Genomic DNA, 23,174 nt, shown 5'->3' on the forward strand with positions numbered 1-23,174 from the left:
AATCAGCCTTGCCGCTAGCCCTAATAGCATCCTTGTGCAAGTTATAAAAAAACAGACTTTCTCAAGACATTTTACTGCCATCTGCCAGAAAATCATAGTAATAAATACACAAATCAGCAGTGACTAGGGATGTGAACAGAGCCTTCTAGAATCCTGTGTCACATAATCAGGCAACAGTCCTGGCTATAACTGGAGGTGTGGAAAGGATTGATGAGGATTGTGAGGGCTCTGAAGGAAAGCCTTCCCTGTTTAGTAATTTCCTTAGGATTATTAAACAGATTCATAGGAATATTTCGTGGATTCTTTCCCCCCCATTCAGGAGCTATAAAGATGGGATATGTGCCTTATTCATTTCTACATAGTCAGCTTCTATTAAACAGCAAAACTCAAACACTCAATCATAATTTCACAAATGAATGACTTGTATTAAAAACTATAAAATCTTCTTTAGGTTGCACTAGGCTTGAACAACTTTTACGTTTGAAAAGTTGAGAGCCAGGGCTCTCACGGCAACCTGTCTGGGTTTGAGTCCCAATACCACCACTTTCTAGTGTCTCACCTCGAGCAAGTTACTTAACATTCTTGAGCTCAGTTTCTTCATATGAAAAATGGAGAATGTACAATACCTACCTCATAGAGCCTTTATGAGGATTAAATGAGACAATGTTTAGAAACTATTTCAGAAATTGGCACACAGTAAGCATTCAATAAGTTTTATTGTTATTACTAATTCAAGCAATACCTCACCTTTATTTATATTCACAATTAACCATTGAATCAGTTGGGATTTACATTTGGCAGCTAGTAGCAAATAATAAAAATAACAGGATCTTTGCTTTTCTCTCAGATAAAAGTTTGGGGATGGAAGGTCTAGATCTCATAGGGTGGTGCCATAGTCATCAGAGACCTAGCCTATTTCCATATTCCTACTGTGTCTTTTGTAGCCATGGCTTCTATCTTCAAGGTTTCCTCATGGTCCAAGATAGCAGCCAAAGCTCCAGCCACCATGTTTGACTTCCAGGCAAGAAGCAAGAGAAAGGAGAGAAAGTTAAAAGGACTCATGCAAGCTGGCTGTCCCTCTCTTAAGGAGGCTTTCTGATTCCATGTCTACCTGCAGTGGAGGCTGTGAAAAGGAGTTTTTTAGCTCATCATATTGCTACCTGGAATAAAATCAAGGTTTTGTTATTAAGTAAGAAGAAGAGAATCAATATTGGTTTGGCAGCTAGCCTCTTTCACAACTGTAAATCAGGACCCTAACATTGCCACCATAATAAGGGTTTTAATTGACCTAAGCATGACTCCAAAATTATGTTGTCTTTGTTTTTGCCCTGTGCTAAAGATATGCTTTAGCCAGTGGAATGAGAGTTTCCTTGAAGTTTATATGAGGGTAATTCACTTCAAGGTACAAAACTAAGATTTTTGAGTTCTGAAAGTAAGATATTGCCAATCATATATATTTTGCATCTAGTATACAAATATATACAGATATATACATGTATTTTGTCATTCTATATTATTCATGGATCATAGGATATCTCCAAATTGGTACACAAGGGATGAAGTCAGCCTATGTATAAGCATCAACTCTTTCCTTGACTCAATCATTTAAAAATGGCACCACTAATAATTAGCCTAGAAAAAATATGATCTTATAATTGACATACATTTCCAGTGAGAATGTTCTAAGAACTAAAACTTGATATGGCATAAAATATGAAAAATGTACATTTTTCTTTATAAATTCTTACATTTTATATAAAAGAGAGAGATAATTATAGTAATGAAGATGAGGTTTCTTGAGGACAAAAATTATAATTCTCCTGTGAGAATGAAAGCTTAATCATCAAAATAGAGACATCACTGGCTTAAAGGAATCTATAATGGTCAAGGCAGATGACCAACCATCCTGGTTTGCCTGGGACATTCCTAGTGTTGAAACTGAAAATCCCAAGTCCTGGAAAACCTTCAGTTCTCGGCAAACTGGGACAGTTGGTTACCCTACTTTTAGCTAATATCAGGGTAGCTGCTTTAGGATAGTGTAAGAGAAATGATTAAATTTTTCCAGATCTGGATAACAAAACCTAACAGATGATTCACTGTTAAAAAACATTGATTCCCAGAGTCAGAAGTGAAGGTGGATGTTTCTGGAAATGAGACAGAGCAGGTAGGAAAGAAACAGCTTGACAATCATGAGCTAATCAGTGTTGCTTGTAGTTGTTGCCATGTGATGAGCATGTGTTTGTGGCCCAGTCTGCTGCTGACAGTGAGTCATGCTTGCAAATGAAATAAACATTAATAAATGAAGAGGATTTTCATAGTAAACTTCAACTTAACTTTAACTATTAGGTCATAATCCTCACATCTGATTTTTCAAGTTCGCATATATGATTGCCAGATAATATACAGGATGCCCAGTTCAATCTGAATTTCAAATAACTAATGAATAATTTTTTAGCTTAAGTAGATCTCAAATATCTCATGAAACACTCTTTACTAAAAAATTATCCATTGCTTATCTGAAATTCAAATTTAGCTGGGAATATTTTTATTTGCTAAATCTGGCAACCCTACGGGAAGAAAATCACAGAATGTGTTCATCGGTACCAGTACAAACACACAGTTTCTTTCTTCAATAGGGCTCTCTGAGAGCCAGTAGCACTCTATCTTTCTCTTGTGAGGTCCCTCTCATCTCCATGATCCTTACCTTTCTTTTCATGCACCTTAGTCTTTTCAGAAAAGGTGCTGGATGCTCACCACCTGCTACACTGAGGAGTCTTAAGGTTGAATTCCCTCAACCCCGTCCCCACCCCTCCTTCTCCAAGCGTCTGCGTCTATGTTCCTATCCTTTCTTCTTTAGTTCTCATCTCAGAACTGAAATCCTCCTCCTGTTGAAAGTCTTTCCCCCATGAGCTGGATTCCATGATCTCAGTTCCTCTGGCTTCTCCCTCCTTGCTGGTTCTCAGGCTTTGGCATGTGAGCAGTCAAGGCCTTCTCATCTTTAACCAAAGGCTCCCCTTGGCCCTCTAACTGCCGTTCTCTCTCTCCTCTTTTCTTTGACACTCAAGCTCTTTGAGAAGCAGTCTGCTCTGGTGGGTCCCACACTTGACTAATCAACAACATTACCCGAGAAATTTTATTAAACTATGGTCTCAAGATCCTCCTCTATACCTGCTAAATCCTGGGTGGGACTCTCACCATGTCCAGCAAGTTCTACCTCCTCATTATCTCTGGGGTCTGGCCCTGCCTCTGAGTGCCCACTGTCCCTGCTTTGCTCCAGGTAAGTGTGACTCCGGCCAGGATTACCATAACTCTCTTTCAGTTGACTTTTGTGCCTCTAATCTGAATATACTTCCACCTGATCCTTAGATTAATTGTAAACTCATATTTTATCTTATCACATTTCTCATTTGAGTCTTTAATTGACTTCCCCTTGCCTTCAGGACAAAATCCAGATTCCTTAGCATGCAAAATAGAGTGCCTAATTATGTAGCCCCTCCTACCCACACAGCCCAATCACTCACCACCCTTCTCCCCCAGGATACTCAACTACCTGTAATGTCTCCAGGCACCAGGCATTCTCGTTTCCCAGGTTCTACTTGTGTACCTTCAAAATTCCTCCTACCTGAAACATCTTTAGCCCACTTCCTAACCTCACTCCTCCTTCTCCTTTAAGAAAAAGAAATTACCAGTAGACCTGGATACCCTTGCCATAGAGATAGTGAGCTTCTTGAGGGCAGACAAGGTGTCTGATTCATTTTTGTGACCCCACTATATACCACAATGTCATAAGATATTGTTGTAGGTAACTCTGTAAAAGAAAGAATGCCTAGATGAACTACTGAATGATTGAATTTAAAAAATATTAAAAGACCAACAAGTTATTTCCCAGGGAAGAAGTGTTAGAATACAAATTAAAATTTCAAAAAGCAACTGAAACTTAGAATATCAAGTTTAGAAGTGAACAGGATCTCAGAGTTCATATAGTCCATTTTGTAAATGCCTGCAGATTAAAAAAAATTTAAAAATTAAATGTAACTCAGATTTACACACATACCTCATCAGAAGCAACTGGGTCTATATTCAGCTATGTTTTGTAGGGGGTTTTCCCCCCATTTCCTTGATTTTTTTGGCCTTGCCTTCGTTTATCTTTCTCTTCACCATAAAATCCTACAATGGCTACCAAATTTCCTAATGCATCCAGTAAATGCAACTAGTAACCTCAATTTGGATGATAGTATGTCTTGTCTATTCATCCCTGTATCTGAATCTCTGTGCTAAATAGGTCAAAAGTTTCACAATCCATTCTCTATCTCTTACTTCTAGCCTGTGAGTAGGATATTTTAGCTGAGTGAAACAACTTATTTTCTTCTACCAGTGCAGATATTTATCATCAATTTTTTATGTTTTCTTCATATTTTTACTGTTAATCATTTTCTCAACATTAAGTAGAAATTATAAAATCTCCAAGCAAAAATGAGTTCCTGGGGGCTGGCCTGGTTGCACAGTGGTTAAGTTTGCATGTTCCGCTTTGGTGGCCCAGGGTCCACGAGTTCTGATCCCAGGTGTGGACCTAAGCCCTGCTTGTCAAGCCATGCTGTGGCAGGCATCCCACATATAAAGTAAAGGAAGATGGGCACGGATGTTAGCTCAGGGCCAGTCTTCCTCAGCAAAATGAGGAGGATTGGCAGCAGATGTTAGTTTAGGGCTAATCTTCCTCAAAAAAAAAAAAAATGAGTTCCTGTATGAATAATATTGTCCTTCTTCAAGAATAGTGGGATCACTCATGTATTTGCGTATGCTAGATTTGCAAACACATATGCAAAATATTTATTACTCTATCTTGTTTCACCCTTATGTAGTTTGTCTTCTGTTGCAAGCAGTATAGAGTAGTGTGTTAACTTGTTTTTTCCCAAGTTTTTTATTGTGGTAAAATACGTAACATAAAATTTACCATCTTAACCATTTTTAAGTGTATGATTCAGTGGTATTAAGTCCATTCATATTGTTGTGCAATCATCACCACCCTCCATCTCCAGAACTCATTTCATCTTTCAAAATTGAAACTTTACGCCGTTTAACAATAACTCCCCATTTCACCCTCCCCCCAGTCCCTGGTAACCACCGTTCTACTTTCTGTCTCTATGATTTTGACTACTCTAAGTCTGTACCTTACATAAGTGGAATCTTACAGTATTTGTCTTTTTGTGACTGGCTTATTTCCCTTAGCACAATGTCCTCAATGTTTATCCATGTTGCAGCACATCAGAATTTCCTTTCTTTTTAAGGCTGAATAGTATTCACTGTACGTATATACGGCATTTTGCTTATCTATTCATCTGTCCATGGACACTGGGGTTGCTTCCACGTTTTAGCTATTTTGGGTAATGCTGTATGAACATCAGTATACAAATATCTCTTCGAGACCCTGCTTTCAATTCTTTTGAATATACCCAGAAGTGGAATTGCTGGATCATATGGTAATTCTATTTTTATTTTTTGAAGAACTGTGATACTGCTTTCCACAGCAGCTGTACCATTTTACATTCCCACCAACAGTGCAAAAGGAGTCCAATTTCTCCACATCCTTGCCAACACTAAGTTTCTGTTTTGTTTTTTTTTTATGGTAACCATTCTAATGGATGTGAGGTAGTAACTTGTTTTTATTATTAGGATTATTTAGCCTATTTTGAATAAATGGATAGCCTAAAGTATTTTTGTTTCTACAGATTATTTTTGAATTTGTTTATTAAGCTTTTTTTGTTGTCATTAGCAAATAATAGATAAAACATACTGCTCTCATTTCCTGAATATTGATCTATGGTGTTTCTGACACCAAATCAGTGACCTTGAATTGATGACAATACCACATGTGCTTCCCAACCTTGAAATTTGATGTTAAAATCAGAAAAAGTAACTGGACTTTTTTTCTGGGGGGCGGGGGGTGCGGTTAATGACTGTATATTTGATAACGTTAAGAATCACTGTTAAGTTTTTGTTTGTTTGTTTTTAGCTGTGATAATGCATATTGTGGTTATGTTTAAAAAAGAATTCTTACTTATTGTGGCAATCATTTCACACGATATGTAAGTTAAGTCATTTTGCTGTACACTTTAAACTTATACAGTGCTGGATGTCAATTATATCTTAATAAAATCGAAAAAAATAAAAATCAACAAACAAAAAAAGAGTTCTTATCTTTTAGCGATACTCACTAAAATGTTTACACACAAAACAAAATAATGTCTGAGATTTGCTTCAGAATAATTTAGTGGAGGGTCGGGGGAGAGAACAGGTAGGTTATAGGTGAAAAAAGATTGGTCATCAATTGATAATTGTTGAAACAGGGTGGTAATAGATGCAGGAAGGTTTATTATATTAGTCTCTCCACTGCTCAGCAAATTGTAATTTTTCATTATGAAAAGATTTTTAAGCTGTATTTAATCTATTAAATTAAGTATTTAAAAAGATAGCACTTGTTAAGTATGGTGAGAGTAGCTTTTCACTTAATGCAGAAAAGAAAAATGTGAAATAAAACGTGTATATTACACTCACATATTGCTTTTCTTGCTTTTGATCCTCACCGTAGATGACTGATCCAGCTCTCAAATAATATTAAGCTTGTATCATATAGAAAAAAATTTTAATTACTAAAAATTGCAGAGTTAGTTGAATGAAATTAGGACAAAAGCACATTACTCATGAATTGATGCATAATCCAAACTTGCCACTTTCTGCCTAAGGACATAATATGTCTCTGTCTAATAGAACCATCTGAGTGATGGAAATGTTCTGTATCAGCTCTGTCTAATATTGTGGCCACTGGCCACATGTGGCTATTAAGCTGGCTGGTATGACTAAGTGGCCAGTGGGACTGGGGAATGGAAATTTAAATTTTATTGATTTTCACTTCTATTATTAAGCACTTTTCATTAGAAGATCTGACAAATTATATTTTTTATTGAATATGTATATCCTTTTGACAAGTGAAAAATAAATTCATAAAGTTAATTCATAAAATAAAAATTGGGGATTAGAAGTCACACTACTTGACTTGAAATACTTCATAGATGTTAAAATTTAAACTGAGAAAGCGTTATAAATAAGTTATCTATAAACAATGTTATGGATTTTAAATATAGTCAGTCAATTATTATATCTATCTTGTTTTAAGATTTCAGTATCTAGTATACCACACCAAGGATTTTTTTTTCCCTCACCAAAGCCCCCCGGTACATAGTTGTATATTCTTAGTTGTGAGTCCTTCTAGCTGTGTGGCATGTGGAATGCCGCCTCAGCATGGCTTGATGAGCGGTGCCACGTCTGTGCCCAGGATTTGAACCAGCGAAATCCTGGGCCACCACAGTGGAGCATGGCAAATTAACCACTTGGCCACGGGGCCGGCCCCAGGATTTTTAATAGCTAATAGAAATAATAGGCAACATTTATAGAATGCTTAGCATATGTGAGGCACTATTAAGGCATTTTATATGTACTTAATGAATTTATATGTATTTGATACGTTAAAGATTAGTACATTTAATCCTTATACCAACCCTATCAGGTAGGTATACTATCACTATTCCCATTTTTCAGTGAAGAAACTGAGACACAGAGAAGAAGAAACTTACTCAAGTTTATGCTTGCAACTGGTAGGACTGAGATTTGAACCCAGAAATTTAAGTCCACATTCTTAATCACTTGGCTATATTTCCTCTCTTGAAATATTTGCTTAGAAAAGGATTAAGAAAAAATTATTAATTAGTTGTTTAAAATGTGTTTATAAAGAGTTTCTCATTACTTTGCAAAAATCCTATGTAGTGTATTGTATTATAAGGTTAAGTGAAGAAGGATATAAAATTGAATATAGAGAATCATTCACTATGTTTACACCCCCTCCCCCCTAAAAAAAATTTGCTTAGGAAAAAAGATTGGAAACAAATCTTTTGTCTGTCTTTTTGCATGTTCAAAACTTCTATAAGCAGAAAAATGTTTATTTTAAAGCTTTAGGTATTAAAATTATAGGGCATATTTAAAACCTCTTTATGGTTTATATTAATATTTGGTATTAGAGGCAACCTAAATCTAGATTGTTATAAAAGTTCATAAAAAATTCTTCCAAAAAGTTTGGCTATTTATTTTCCCAGCGGCTTACTCTGAGAATTAGATTAGTCCTAGTTGAGTCTGAAGATGTTTTGTTTCTATTAAGTTATTAAGTCCATATTTCTTAAAGATAAAAAAATGAACCTTTTTGTTCCCTGAAGAGACAAATCATTGTTACTCCTTAAAACTAAACTCTTTGAACTAACATTTTAACCTCTCTGAGGTTGGCAAATATATTGTGGGTGGAATAAAAAGTACATGTTTCACAAATGATTCTTGTCTTCGTTCATTGATTTGACTACTTTAGAAGCCAAAAATTCCTTTTGGGGATGCCATACATATATGACCTAAGATGACTTTTTCATAAATCAGGGGAACATTGCATACATTAGTATGGACTTCTCCTGAGATGTATGGAACAGACTATTGATTGTTTACCATGTACATGAATCATTATGTTATTAGCTGTCATTTATGGAATACCGACTCTATGGCAGGCACCACACTAGGCATTTTGTTATCTTATTAAATCCTCACTTCAGTCCCGTGAAGTGGGTAATTCCCATTTTAAAAATGAGGAACCTAATATGCAAAGAGAAAATTAAACTTGGCCAGGGTCAGTTGCTATGTAAGTGAGAGAGTCAGCTTTCAAATTCAGGTCTCCAAGGGTAGTAATTGTGAAGATTAAATAAAATAACCCAGGTGGAAACAACCCAAATATCCATTAATGGAGGAATGGATAAACAAAATATGATATATACATACAATGAAATATTATTCAACCTTAAAATTCTGACTACAACATGGATGAACCTGAGGACACTATGCTAAGTGAAATAAGCCAGACAAAAAAGGACGAATATTGCGTGATTCCACTTATATGAGGTTCTTAGAATAGTCAAATTTATAGAGACAGAAATTAGAATGGTGGTTGCCAGGAGTCAGAGGGAGAGGGGGACCGGGGGTTTCAGCCTAACAGCTAGGGAGTTTCAGTTTGGGATGACAAAAAAGTTCTGGAGATGAGTGGTGGTGATGGTTGCACAACAATGTGAATGTATCAACGCCACTGAACTGTACACCTAAAAATAGTTAAAATGGTAAATTTTATGTTTCGTATATTTTACCATAATAAAAAGTAACTCATGAAAACTCTTTGCAGAGTTCTAGCCCATTAGAGAACCAATACAAGGTTGAGGATCATAAGAGACTCTGTCTGTAATAATAGGTGAAAGTGGGAAGGGGATCAGTAGTGAGATGCCACTTAAGTGATCAGACCTAGTTCTTTTTACATTTAGAGTAAATCGAGGAATATTTCATGGAGAAATATTAGAGATTTCCTAAACCTCACTTACAGAGTTGGGTATTCTTGTTATCTGTCGAAATATTTCCTTGTTGATATTAAAAATTCTTAAAAAATAAGACAGCATCCTGTGAATGGATGCCATGCATCTATTGCATAGCAATGAAATGGAGGCTTCAGTCAAGTACAGTCAACAAATCGATAATGAGGGCTTACCTTATGGAAGGTCTCATGTTAGGTACTGAAAGTGAACACGTCCTACCCTTCTCTGCAGTCAGTGCTTGAAGGCATGCAAAGTAAGCCCAGACAAAAAGCTGTGAAAAAGAGAAGTGAGAAAGCCAAACAGCTAAAGCCTTTTGAAGGGAACATTGAATGGAATAGACGGAGCGATAGACAGTCTGACACTCACATAGACAAACATGCACACTCTCACTCTCTGAAAACTAAAGATCAGATTAAAAAGAAAAAATTCAAATAGACCAGATACTTATGGATAGCTCTGCACTAATTTAGTGTATCCTACTGTCCCTATTTTAGAGTGTGATATACCCCCCTACCTTTGGCATTTTAAAAACATGCATAAGAAAAGGAGGCAGAGGGGCCAGCCTGGTGGTGCAGCAGTTAAGTTCACACGTTCTCCTTCGGCAGCTCAGCGTTCGCTGGTTTGGATCCCGGGTGCGGACCTACCGACTGCTTGTCAAGCCATGCTGTGGCAGGCATCTCACATATAGAGTAGAGGAAGATGGGCACGGATGTTAGCTCAGGGCCAGGCTTCCTCAGCAAAAAAGAAGAGGATTGGAGGCAGATGTTATCTCAGGGCTAATCTTCAAAAAAAAAAAAGGAGGCAGAAAGTGAAGCAAATCTCTTACATCGGTTCACTTGCCTGAAGCCTGGTTCCTAATGCCAAGAAGAGTGAAAAAAGATATACATACGTATATGTGATAAAAGACCCATTAGTTCTGGAAAAATAATGAGTTGTTGTAAATCCAGGACAAATGCAGGCAATTCAATAGAAAAACAGGCAAACAAACAGATCAGCAAAGATGATCTCCAGATGGTCAATATGGATATGGAAAGGAGTTCAACTTTATTAATCATCAGAGAAATCCAAATTGAAATCACCATGAGACACAACAATATTCCCATCATAATGGCTGAAATAAAAGACAGATGATCCTAAATGTTTGTGAGGCTTGGTTTAACTGGAATTCTCATAGATCAATGAGAGGAGGGAAAATTGGTATGCCCACTTTGGAAAACTGTTTGTCAGTGTCTATGAAAGTTGCACATATACATACTCTATAATCCAACATATCCACTTGCAAGAATATACTCATCAGAAATGAATACATATATTCACCAAAACATGCAAAGAATATTCTTAGCAGTATTGTTCATAATAGTCCTGTTATGGGTTGAATTGTGTCCCCTCTCCCAAATAAATATGTTGAAGTCCTCACCCCCAGTATCTCGGACTGTGACCTTATTTGGAAATAGGGCTGTTGCAGAGTTATTAGTTAAGATGAGATCACACTGAATTGGGGTGAGGCCCTAATCTAATATGATTGGCGATCTTTTAGAAAGGGGAAATTTGGACACAGACACACACACAGGAAGAATGCCATGTGAAGATGAAGGGTAACGCTTCTCCAAGCCAAGGGACAGCAAAGATTGCCAGCAAATCACCAGAAGCTAGGGGAGAAGCATGGACCAGATTCTTCCTCACATCCCTCCAAAGGAACCCATCCTGCTGTTACTTGGTCTCAGACTTCTAAGCTCCAAAACTGTGAGATAAGAAATTTTTGTTGCTTAAGCCACTCAGTTTGTGATACTTTGTTACAGCAGCCCTAGGAAACCGCTGTAAGCGCCAAACTAGAAACAACCTAAATGTCTATCAGCTGTATTTATTCAGTCAAACAGGCAAAGTATGGTATTTCAGGCAATGGAATACTGTACAGTAACAAAAATGAACTAACTACAACTATGCTCAACAATATGAATAAATCTTAAAATGTAAAGTTGAGCAAAAGAATCAGACTCAAAAGAGTACACATAATATGATTCTATGTATATAAAGTCAAACCTATAAATTAGCCAAAACTAATTTATGGTGTTACAAGTCAGGATTATGGTTATTCTTTGTATGGGAGGAGAGACAGGAAGTGGGACAAGGGGTTTTCTGAGGTTCTGGACATACTCTATTTCTTAATGTGGGTGCTGGTTGCATGGGTTTGTTCAGTTTATGAAAAATCTTTGAGCCGTATACTTATGAATTTCATACTTTCCTGTACGTATGTATGTTTAAATAAAAAGTTGTTAAAGTAAAAAACAAAATCCGGCAAATCCCCTTTCTCTCACTTGCTTTGTGACCTTTCGTAAATTTCTTAAGACTCCAACTTCTGCTATATAAAATGGTAATAACAATAGTACTTACTCCATATGTTTGTTGTGAAATATAGTGAGATAATACATATGAAGCACTTAGCAAAATGGCTGACAGCACTCAATAAAAGTTAGCTATTATTACTATAATTATAAGGATTGACAAATATACTATGGAATAGTTTTACTGCTGGATAAACAACAACTGACATAGTTTCTATGGTTACACACATTGGAGTCTATAACTTATTTTACGAAGACTCATTATGTAGAGTAGAAGCCCAGTCACTTAGCCTAGAAAAAATACGATGTGGCCAACTTGAGAGGCCTAACCAGCTTCTGTGTTCTTTTAAGTAGTCTTGATCTTTCCTAAATTATATTTTTCCACATTTTAAGTATAAAAGGTGTTAAACATCACTTTTTTCTGGCAGTCACTAGAAAATGAAAAAAGGAAAAGGGCCTCCAGGAATAATAACACTTTATATTTGTATGGTTACATTTTCATTTGAGCTTCACAACAACCTATGAGACAGACAGGGAAGGAATTAGCATTCTGATGTTAAAGATGAGCAAACCAGCTCAGCAGGTTAAGTGACTTGTTCAGAACGACATTGCTGAGATATGGCATAGTTGGCACCAAAGCTATTAGAAAATTACAAAAGATAATTCAGGAGTAAAACACAAAGGGTAATTTAAGGTGAATAGTAAAAGAATCTTGGCTTGAGCAATGATGTCCTATGGAACTTTCTGTGATGAGCAAATGTTCTTTATGTGTACTGTCCAACCCTGTAGAGACTAAACATTAGTGGCTAGTATCGCTGAGGAACCAAATTTTTAATATTATTAATTTAAATTTAAATGGCCACATGTAGCTAGGGACTACTGTATTGTATGTGCAACTGTGTTGTTTCAGGAGTCATCGTAACGTCCCATGGTCAAGGAGTGGGGGCTGGGCTAACAGAGTTAGCACCCCATTCACTGCACATATTTAGGTCATCTTATATCCCACCTTCCGTGAGCGGATTTGTATGAATTGGGCTGGGATTGTTTGGTTTTTAAGCTTGCATTCACACAACTAATGTTATGTACCTATTATATTTTCAAAGATTATATTTTTGGAGGGCCTATTTATTGTATTTTACTTTATTTATTTTTTTTGAGAAAGATTAGCCCTGAGCTAACATCTGCTGCCAATCCTCCTCTTTTTTGATGAGGAAGATTGGCCCTGAGCTAACATCCATGCCCACCTTCCTCCACTTTACATGTGGGACGCCTGCCTCAGCTTGGCTTGACAAGTGGTGCATAGGTGTGTAACCGGGATCCGAACTGGCAAACTCTGGACTGCCAAAGCGGAACATGCAAACTTAACCGCTGGGCCCCCGGGCCAATTATTGTATTTTAAAAAGTGGGTGTTCTATTTGTCACAAAGCAGCACACCTTGAGAGGATTAGTAACTATCTTAGAATTTATCCTTTTTGGTGGTAATGCATTTGACTGTTTCTTCTAAAAGAAATTTTGACATGTAGAGTTCATGATGTGCTGAAGTTCTATATTTTTTAGTTTCATTAGTACTGTTTTGGAGGGCTGTTTCTTGTTAGATGTGGTAGGAACAGTCAGTGGAGTATTTTGGATTATTTTAAGAGTTATCATATTTGAACCAAGCTGCAAGTGGAGTGATAGTTTCACAGATATCACTCAAAGTCTGCATTTACCTCTCCGAGCCTCAGTTTCCATATCTCCAAAATGAAGGTGTTGGGATGGGTGATCTGGAAGTCCCTCACAAATGCTAAAGTTTTATGGTATGGCTCCATGGAAACATACATTTCTCTCTTTCCCAGACAATTGAGTTTTAAGGAAATTTCAGGGGCCTATGATGAACCAAATCATCTGTCCCATTTAAACAAAAAAAAATTAAATTTTATTTTCTACTGTACGTGCTATTTTTGTGTGTATGTGTGTATACTCGTAACATTAACACTTTTGTTTTTAAAAGTCAGTATCTGAATGCTATGGTGTGAATGTTTGTGCCCCCTCCCCCAAATTCAAATGTCAAAAATCTAATGCTCAAGGGGCTGGCCCCGTGGCCGAGTGGTTAAGTTCGCGCGCTCCACTGCAGGTGGCCCAGTGTTTCGTTGGTTCGAATCCTGGGTGTGGAAATGGCACTGCTCATCAAACCACGCTGAGGCAGCGTCCCACATGCCACAAGTAGAAGGACCCACAACAAAGAATATAATACAACTATGCACCAGGGGGCTTTGGGGAGAAACAGGAAAAAAATAAAATCTTTAAAAAAAAAAATCTAATGCTCAAGTTGATTGTATTAGGAGGAGAGGTCTTTGGGAGGTGACAAAGTCCAGAGGCGGAACCCTCATGAATGGGATTAATGCCCTTATAAAAGAGTCCCTAGAGAGACCCCTTCACGGCCCCTTTTGCCGTGTGAGAATATAATAAAAAGTCAGGAATCTGAAACCTGGAAGGGGGCCCTCACTAGAACCCAACCATGCTAGCCCCCTGATTTTGGACTTCCAGCCTCCAAAACTGTGAGAAATAAATTTTGGTTGTTTATAAGCCACCCAATCTATGGTATTTTGTTATAGCAGCCCAAACAGACTAGCATACTGGATAAAAAAGAAGATCTGAGCTTGATGTCTTTACTTTCATTAGGGAAATCATGCCAGATTTTTCAGCGATCATTCTTCAGAAGCAGAATTTATAGACATTTCATATTATCGACAAGTGAAGTGGGATACAGTATAAATATTTTATTTATTCTAGGATATAACTGTCAGATATAAAAGGAACTCCCATATTTCACTCTCTTGGCTTACTTTGGCTCTGTCAGGCCATTAGGTTTTGCCTATTTGAATCTTAAGGCCAGGAAATGGGTATCAATGTCTTCCTAGTTCTGGAAAGGCAGCATCTGGTAAATCACTCCATCTGATAACTGTCATCATTTTGTCCCTTTGGATATTGAATGCCCTTTATCCTCAGTACTGAGATCAGCCAACTTTACTAGATGGTGACCTTGTTGTTAATGTTGTACTATGTTGTTAATCGTGAAGCAGCATACTGACATCAGACTGTTTAACAAATGAGGTCTGGTTCCTAACACAGAAGAAGAGAGCAAAGGATCTTTAACACAGTAAGAAAATCTTGACATGTAGAAGACATCATTCTCTCCTAGTATTTTATACACACACCCACATGCACACATATACTGTTTGTTTACTTACACGATAGTCATACATGAATTGGTCAAGAAGAACCTGTCATAATAGGCAATATACTCAATGCCAGCTTTGCTCCTCTATGATGAAAGTGATTATCAGGCTTGCAGAGAAAAACGGAGACAAATAACAACATCTAAAGTCCAGCTTTGGTACGGTCAAAGAACAGCCTTCCTTACTCAAGGTAAAGCAAAGATCATTGTAATAACTTATGACTTGGCCCAGTTTAACACAGGTAATCCCTAAGGCAAGCAGCTTTTGATTTGCTCACCTTTGTTGCTTATGAACAAAGGAAAAATGAAAATGCTAAATAAAAATATTGTTAAGACTGAGATGCAGCTTATTAGAATGCAAATCTTCTCTAATTGTTGCCTGGTGGTGCCTCCATATACAACAGTACATATATAAAATGAAGCCAATAGGAAATACTTAATACGGAAATTTATTTTAATCTCAAAGCTAATTCTCACATACTTCCTCCCTTTCTTCTGTTCCTCTCTCGCTGTTTGTTCTTTATTATACGGAGACAATTTCAGCTTGTAGTATTTAAACAAACATGTGATAGTTTTCTGTGTCAACTTGGTTAGGCTATAGTCCCAATTATTCAATTAAACACTAATTTAGGCTTTGCTGTGGGGTATCTTATAGATATGATTAAAGTACAAAATCAGTTGACTTTAAGTAAAGGACACAATCCTCTATAATCTGGGTGGGCCTGATTCAATCCATTGAAAGGCCTTAAGAGCAGAGTAGAGGCTTCTCTGAGGAAGAAGAAATTTTGCCTGTAGACAGAAACTTCCAGAAGCCTTCTAGAGTTCCAGTTGCCTGTGCTATGGATTTTGGACTTGCCTAGTCAGCCCTCACAACAGCATACGCTAATCCCTTGCAATAAATCTATTAATGTATACCTTTTATTGGTTCTGTTTCTTTGGTTGAACCCTGACTGATCAAAAACATTAGCTGCACTTTAGATTCTTCTAACACACTAGACAAGAATAAAGAGAGGGAAAGGAAGTAGATACCTGAGTGTCAAACTGCTCACTTTAGAAGACTTTCTCTCTAAAATTATAGAGCTGAACAGACGACAAGAATCTCAGAACCAGTTAAATAAGGAACCCTATGTGAAGCTAAACTGAGGCTGAAGCCTACAAACTGTTTAAAAGATCCACACACATGGTAGCAGAGATACAACTTTGCAGCAAGAATTATGCTTATTTCCATTCGCTAAAATGATGAACAGTATTTCTTGTATTTTCTAAAATCTACTTTAGAACTTAACGTTTAGAAAATAATGGCTGTTGGGGCTGGCTCCGTGGCTGAGTGGTTAAGTTTGCGCATTCCGCTGCAGTGGCCCAGGGTTCGGACCCTGGGCGTGGACATGGCACCGCTTGTCAGGCCACGTTGACACAGCGTCCCACATTCCACAACTAGAAGGACCTGCAACTAAGATATACAACTATGTACCGGGGCGGGTTTGGGAAATAAAGCAGAAAAAAAAAAGATTGGCAACGGTTGTTAGCCCAGGTGCCAATCCTTAAAAAAAAAAAAAAAAGAAAAGAAAATAACGGCTGTTGAATTTCTTAGGTAGAGAGAGAAATCTTCAGGTAGAGAAAGTAATTTTACTGCTTTTCAATGATTCTCTAGGTAAATACACAAAATCATACATCTTCCAAGTGCAATTAACTGTTAGGATCTGTGGTCACATTAGCCATCAGTAGCTACTTAAAGGAGTAGTTCTAGGTTGTAGAGCGAGTAAGAAAAAACTAAAAATCACTGAAGAAGAAAGGAAAATTTGGAGCATTGCCCACCAGTAACTTAGGCTGGTGTAGACGGCCATTTGCAGGCAATGGCATGCCTACTGCTCTCTGACAGGTGGGGCTCTTAACAAAGAATCCTGGCACATGTCTATGCAGTTTAGCATACCTGGTTAGAAGTAAGAGGAGAATATGGAGGATGATAAAGAAATTAGTTTACCTCTGAAGAGAATGTCTGTACTTCTGGGAAGGTAAGAGGGATTCCCAATGGGAAGCATGTCCCTATGACTTGACAACATCACAGAACAGAACAACATCAAAGTCAATGTGGGAAGGCTGTAGATACGTTACATCCACATGAGAAAATGGTAACAATGGAGGGTATTGAGGGTTATTCTGCAGATGAAACATCAATCATGTGAAAGGACGGTTGTAGTCATTTAAAACAATTTTGATTATATTAACAATGTTCTATCACTTTATATCTTGGTACTTGTCTAGGTCAGGTTCTCTACAAAACAGATGCTGATGTGAAGTTACGACTGCAAGAGATTTATTGGGTAGTTAAATTCTGTGAAAGGAAAAAGGATTGGTCAGGGAGAGTTATCACAAAATACTGCAGAGCTGACAAAATCTCTGCCAGTTCAGCAGGGAGCTCTGAAGCAAAGATTGCTCCTCCACAGGGTCCAGTGTCAGGTAAAAGTGGCTAGACCCGTACCGCTGCCTTGTCTAGTCAATGGCCTGGTGCCACCCTGAAAATAGCATGACCTCAGGTTGAAAGCTGAAAGACTCTTGAACAAAACTAAAAGTTGGAAGCTGTGGGTTAATCACACTCCTTGCAGCTGGGCAGAGTGTCCTTTCTTGACAGAGAATCCAGGCAGCTCATCTCCATGTCTTCCCCAGTACTGAAGTGTGCAGTGTGGCACCAGTAAAATTTTGGTGGCTGTGTATTTAGAGATGAACACTGACTAGGCCAGAACAAGAGGTGTCTGTGAAGTGTACTAGAATTCTAAAATCCACTTGAGGTAGTTTATAGCTACCTATTCCTTAGGTAACCAGGGTTGTCACTACTGAAAGATTAGGGATTGAAAATATCAGACGTTGCTTAAGGCCTCTAAAATAATATTGTTACTCCCATTTCATCCCACAAGTTGCTCCTAGAGGGACAACTCAGGGCCTCTGCTTGTGATGTCCTGTTACAGGTCACATTGGCTTAGTTGTGGAATGGGCAAAAGGAGCTCAGAATGGCTCCTTTGGGGATGATGAAAAAGAATCATTTATTTCATATAGATGAAGAAGGTGAGATTTAAGGAAGTCAGGTTAGCTCTTTGTGATGCATCACTATTTTTTTTTTTTTTTTGGTCTTCTTCACAAGTTCCACAATCGTGGTGGACAGAAAGAGACAAGGGGGTTTTTTTTGGGAGGAGGGGGATGTATTATAGCATAGCACTTAATATAGCGGAGGTTCTGGAATCTGTCACCACTTACTAGCGATTTAGCTTTATAAGTTCTTGAACCTCTCAGTATCTTAGTTTCCTGATTTGTTAAACAAGGATTACACATGCCTACGTCATGGAGCTGTTGTGAGGATGAAATGATCTAACGCATGCAGTCCCTGGCTTGGGAAGGGCTCAATACTTGTTAGCTGTTATTCTACTTCTCTTTCCCCTCTGTCTCGTCCTCTCTTCACTGAAAAAACCCTTTCCTGCTGAATTGTGTCATGTGCTCTCTAGACTAGCAAAACGTTCACAAAACCTAGGAGGAGGGTAAAATGGAAAGAATCTCTTATTCTAACAGTATTCAGGATGTCTGCTTTTGTTTAGGTCTTTGGTTTTCATTGTTATGTTCTCAGTACTGTTCAGGGTGTGCTAGGTGTAAAACACGGCCTCTGCCCTGAGCAGCAGTCTATTTGAAAAACAAATGGACATATAAATGATTCATGAAAAGGCAAGTGTATATAAAATTAAGTTCTAAATGAACTGTATAGAACATAAGTGATGTAGGAATCTAATTTCATTTTGCTGACTCCGGCTGCTGTTTTGATCATTGATACCATTTGGGGTGAAATTGTGAGGGTAAGCTCTCGTACAGTAATACAATAAAATGTCATATGTTTATTGTCTTAGAATGTAAAATACATTAAGATCAAAAGACAGCAAGCTTAAAGAAATTTAAGTAGGATATTACTGCCTGTTATTGTTAGCCTATGTTAGTCTATTAATGCTCTCTACCAGTAGATATGTCAAGATGGCAAAACCAGCAAGAATTGATTAATGCTTTGAATAAAACTATCAAGAAGGCTTAAATATTTTAGTTGATGATCTCTCAATGAGTTTCTGTTGTTACTGTATTTTTGCTATTTTAACCAGCTGATGAGGCTCATCCAGTGGCCTTCTTCCTGCCCTTTGGAGATACTCACACATAGCAGGTCATGTGCGGTTAACCAGACCTAAGACAGTCTTACAATGCTGCACACCAAGTGATTCCTTACTGTTAAACACTTCGGAATTTTTGATGTATGACCACAAAATACTCCTATCTTATTTCATTATTTTCTTGTATCTTTTCAGCAACCTAGGGCTCTAGAGGCCTCTTTTCTTGACGAGATACATGAGCACGGCTGAAGAGTCCCTGTTTGATTCTTAAATCTCTTACTATAAAGAGGGGGACAAAAAAGATTTTTTAAAAAGATATCCCCTAACTCACTAATCATTTTGAATGAGCATTTTAGGACTGTCCTAAAGACGGATCTCCCTGCATTGTCCTAGCCTGGGTGAGTAATAGGAGGAATGCTGGGTAAATAAGTGACCTGTCCTCAGGTGTCCTAGGAATGCGTCCCCTCCCTCCTCCACACCAGTCTGCGTGGTGTGATTGCGTACCCGCCTGTGCCTGCGCGAAACCCGTCCAATAGAAAAGACCAATCAAGGACGGTGATATCTTTTTTCCCCTCTCTTTGCCACCGCCCACTCCCGACAGGCTGACAACCTAGACAGCTCCCCCGGACTTGTCTTTACTTTTCCACATCCTCCCACTCGGTTTAACCCCACACTCACGACGCGGATGGGCCGCCGGAAGACCCACCGAGCATGCGCGACCATACCGAGCATGCTCAGTAGCGCGCGAGGCGCCCCGGAGCTCCTCCACCGAGCCGCGGTCGACGCGGAGGTCTCCGCGGCTTCTGCGGGAGCGGCAGGAAGTGAAGCGGCCGGGCCCGGCGACCGCGGCGGTAGAAACAGAAGCGGAAGGGGCTCTTCGGCGACGACGTCGTCCCCCGGGGTGGCCGAGGGGGCTGAGCGCCGAGGGGAGTCGCCCGCTCGGAAGCCGGATCCCGAGCCGGGAAGGATGGATCACCACCAGCCCGGGACTGGCCGCTACCAGGTGGTGAGTTCCTGGCCCCTGCCCCGGCCTCCCGCGCCGCCGGGGACCTCGGGACTGCCTCCCACTGTGGCTCCCAGGGTCCCTTTCCTCAGGTTATTCGCGGAGGGGACGTGCTGGCGAATTTTTCTTTGGCTCTTCTGGCGGGACCTGTTTCCCTCACACCTCTCCTGTGGATCTTGCCTCGGACTCCTTCGAGACTCTTCCCTGTCGACCCAAGTCTCCTCCTGGCTCCTCACCCCTCGCCCGCACCCTATACCCCGCTGTAAGATAGCCCCGTCCACCCCCTTAAAACTTAGATTTGTTTTATTTCTCACTTTCTCGATCATTTCCTTATTCCGTAAGCCAGAGGCATTCTGAGACATTCCCGTGGATTGTCTTTTGGAAATGGTGCAGAGTTCACATACCTGCCGAGGTGGTCGAAGGTGATCGCCGTCATAAATGGGGGTGGGGTGGGGGACTAGTGGGGAGCAGATGTTAGTACTACATAGGATGGGACCTGGATTTGGTAAAAAATGTGGATTTAAAAATTGTGCAACTGTGAAGAGGGATCATGGTGCTGATCTTGTCTCTCAGCCTGTTAACCTTGTCATTTTGTCCTTTTTCATTCTGTTAATATTAAAGTGACTCTATTCTTTTTTTCTGTCCGCGCATTTTTTTGGCAAGAGGGAAAACATGAAGATTTTGCTAGAAAACATGCTAATCTCGTTTGAAAAATTATTTTTCATTAAATACAAAGTTTTCCTGTTTAATCATATAAACCTTTGTATGTTGTAATGAGCGAAAACTGTCCCTCTATATTTTCAGTGTCAATTTTTCTAATATATTTTTCCCTCTAGTATTCTGGTGATGTCATTGGAGATTGTTCTTGTAAGCCTTATTTAAAAAATGGATTCAGCAATAGTTGACTATTTTGTTGCAGCGAGGTAGTGTATACTATAAACTTTGAGGTGGTAATTTAGTTTAACCTTTTTACTGAGGGAGAGGAGAAAAACGTTAATATGAGCACTGATGGTGCAATTAATAGTACTATGTGAAATTTTACAAATGTAGATATGTTATTGCAGATTTCACCTTTCAGATCTGCACATGTGAGAGTTGTGAACTAAGAATTTCTCAATAAGCACATTTTGACAAATAGGAAAGCTACTGAATCTTGAAATCCCGATATATGTAATTTTGCATTTTTCTAAGATAAAAGCTCATGATGCTTCCATTTCATATGGTTTACGTCCTGTAAAACCTTCAAATGGTCCATATTCTGAATTCTGTGAAAATTTATCAGTATTTTCAGAACGGTTTGAAAAATATCTTTGCTGCCAGTTTGGAAAGCATTTTTCAAGTTATCAGTGTGTATACGTTTTTGGTGGTTTGATTTTATTTTTTAAAGGTATTCTTATTTTTGTAAATGTTAGCAATAATAAAATGCAGTAGCTAAATATCGAATACTCTTATCAGCAAGACTTGTTTTTTTTCCTAATCTCTTCTTTCCTGTTCCTATTTGTTTCTTTAATGGTATTAGCTGATTTAAAATTCTTTCTCTTTGGGGGTTTTGCTTGTTAGAATCAACCATATTGTCATACACAAGTTACTACTCAAAACATTTTTACCTGATGTAGCTGTGCCTTAAAATAATTTATCGTCTTGTCATATTTGCTTTCAGTAGTTATGACTAGTTAAGATGACTTATTCTTTTGAAAAATTTCTGACACCAGAATATTGAAGTTTGTTCTCTCAGTTTTAAGGTATTTTCTTTTTCTTTTCAACTCCTTTCAAAATAAATGGACAATATTATATTTTATTTCTTTTTTTTCAAACTGGAGATGTGTCGTACATAGACTTTGAATGGGTGGAGGTATTCTTTCAGAGCAGTGGGCAAAATTCAGTCCTTCTAAAGATACTACTCACTTTCAGTAGGTAGGACACCAGTTTGTTTTCCTTGTAAGGCAAAGTGTTTGAGAATCTTAGCGCAGTTTAAATTTGGATTTTAATTCCTGTTACTGTATAATTACAGTAATTTCATCTGTCTAGTGTAACTCTTGGTTTTGTTGAGAGTGGTCAGATCAATAACTATTTCTAGGTATGTCCCAGAGAAGCAGCTGAATTGATTTCCAGTGGACTATTTAGCTAGAGACCAATCTGCAGCCCTGACTTATATGGTGAACACAACTGTTGTGTGGTGGCCTTTAGCTGAGTTCTTTTGAAAACTCTGGTATGATTAATAAACTTGAGCAGTGAACAATTTCAGTTGTTGAATGTTAAGAGATGACTAAGTAGGAGGCAGGCAAGAATGCTTAGGGATGAAATGGTATATGATGTTAATTTATCACTTATTATTAGTGTTAAAAATTTAGCTTTTCGTTTTGGCAAGTTAGTGGCAATGCCCAGGACCATCAGAGTGACTTACTACCATTGATCAAGGCACAAGCTTTATGTAAAACTGCTTTTCTGTCTCTATTCTTCTTTTCCATTGTTAAAAGGATCTGAATTTTGTTAAGTAAAGCAGTGGATAACAACATAGAGGTACAAAAAGCCTTGATTGTTACCCTTCTGATTTCAGAAAAAGCCAGGTATGATGTGTAGTTTCATTGTATTATGGGAAATTCAGTTTTGTTTGGTAGGAAATGAGCAATGTTGCCAAACTAGGAAGTAAGTTGACTTGGCTGGGAGCGTTAGGCCACATTCTAACTTTGATGTTCTATATTTGAAAGGATTATGTACCTGTACCAAGCTGACTACTAAAATTTCAAAGGTATTCTGTGTACAAGTTGGGTTGACACTCTTGATTGTAGCAGTAGTTTCCCAAACTGTATTCCAGAATGTTGATAATAGATGGTCTTAGAAGATTTATAGCATATATTAGCATATTAAAACATGTATTTGTATATTAAAGCCATGAGAAATTCTGCAGTAAAGGCAGTGGTTTGGATTTGTTTGACCTAGCTCTTGCTAAACCTTAACTACAAACTTCTAAAGAAAAATTTTAAGATTTTACTAACATTTCCAAAATATTAGTTTTCTGTGAACATAATGAAG

General features: G+C 38.2%; 1 protein-coding gene and 1 long non-coding RNA gene across 3 annotated transcripts in view; one reads left to right on the forward strand and one right to left on the reverse strand.

The window, feature by feature from the left end:
- Positions 1 to 697: 697 nt before the first annotated feature.
- LOC139076494 (uncharacterized) lies at positions 698 to 15,154 on the reverse strand. 2 transcript variants are annotated; one of them, XR_011528186.1, is made up of 3 exons: positions 15,016 to 15,154; positions 9,617 to 9,714; positions 698 to 1,014 (listed from the first exon to the last, which is right to left on the reverse strand). It is a non-coding gene; the product is annotated as an uncharacterized lncRNA (long non-coding RNA). The 2 variants fall into 2 exon arrangements; XR_011528187.1 differs by lacking the exon at positions 15,016 to 15,154 and adding an exon at positions 9,958 to 10,095.
- Positions 15,155 to 18,113: 2,959 nt separating this feature from the next.
- Positions 18,114 to 23,174, forward strand: part of NDFIP2 (Nedd4 family interacting protein 2) — a 66,868-nt gene continuing 61,807 nt past the window's right edge. The window contains exon 1 of the mRNA XM_008518631.2: positions 18,114 to 20,144. Coding sequence (XP_008516853.2) covers positions 19,824 to 20,144 — 321 coding nt within the window. The 5' untranslated portion in view covers positions 18,114 to 19,823. The remainder of the gene's footprint in view (positions 20,145 to 23,174) is intronic.

The sequence above is a fragment of the Equus przewalskii genome, chromosome 16, assembly GCF_037783145.1.
Source record: "Equus przewalskii isolate Varuska chromosome 16, EquPr2, whole genome shotgun sequence".
Lineage (NCBI taxonomy): Eukaryota > Metazoa > Chordata > Mammalia > Perissodactyla > Equidae > Equus > Equus przewalskii.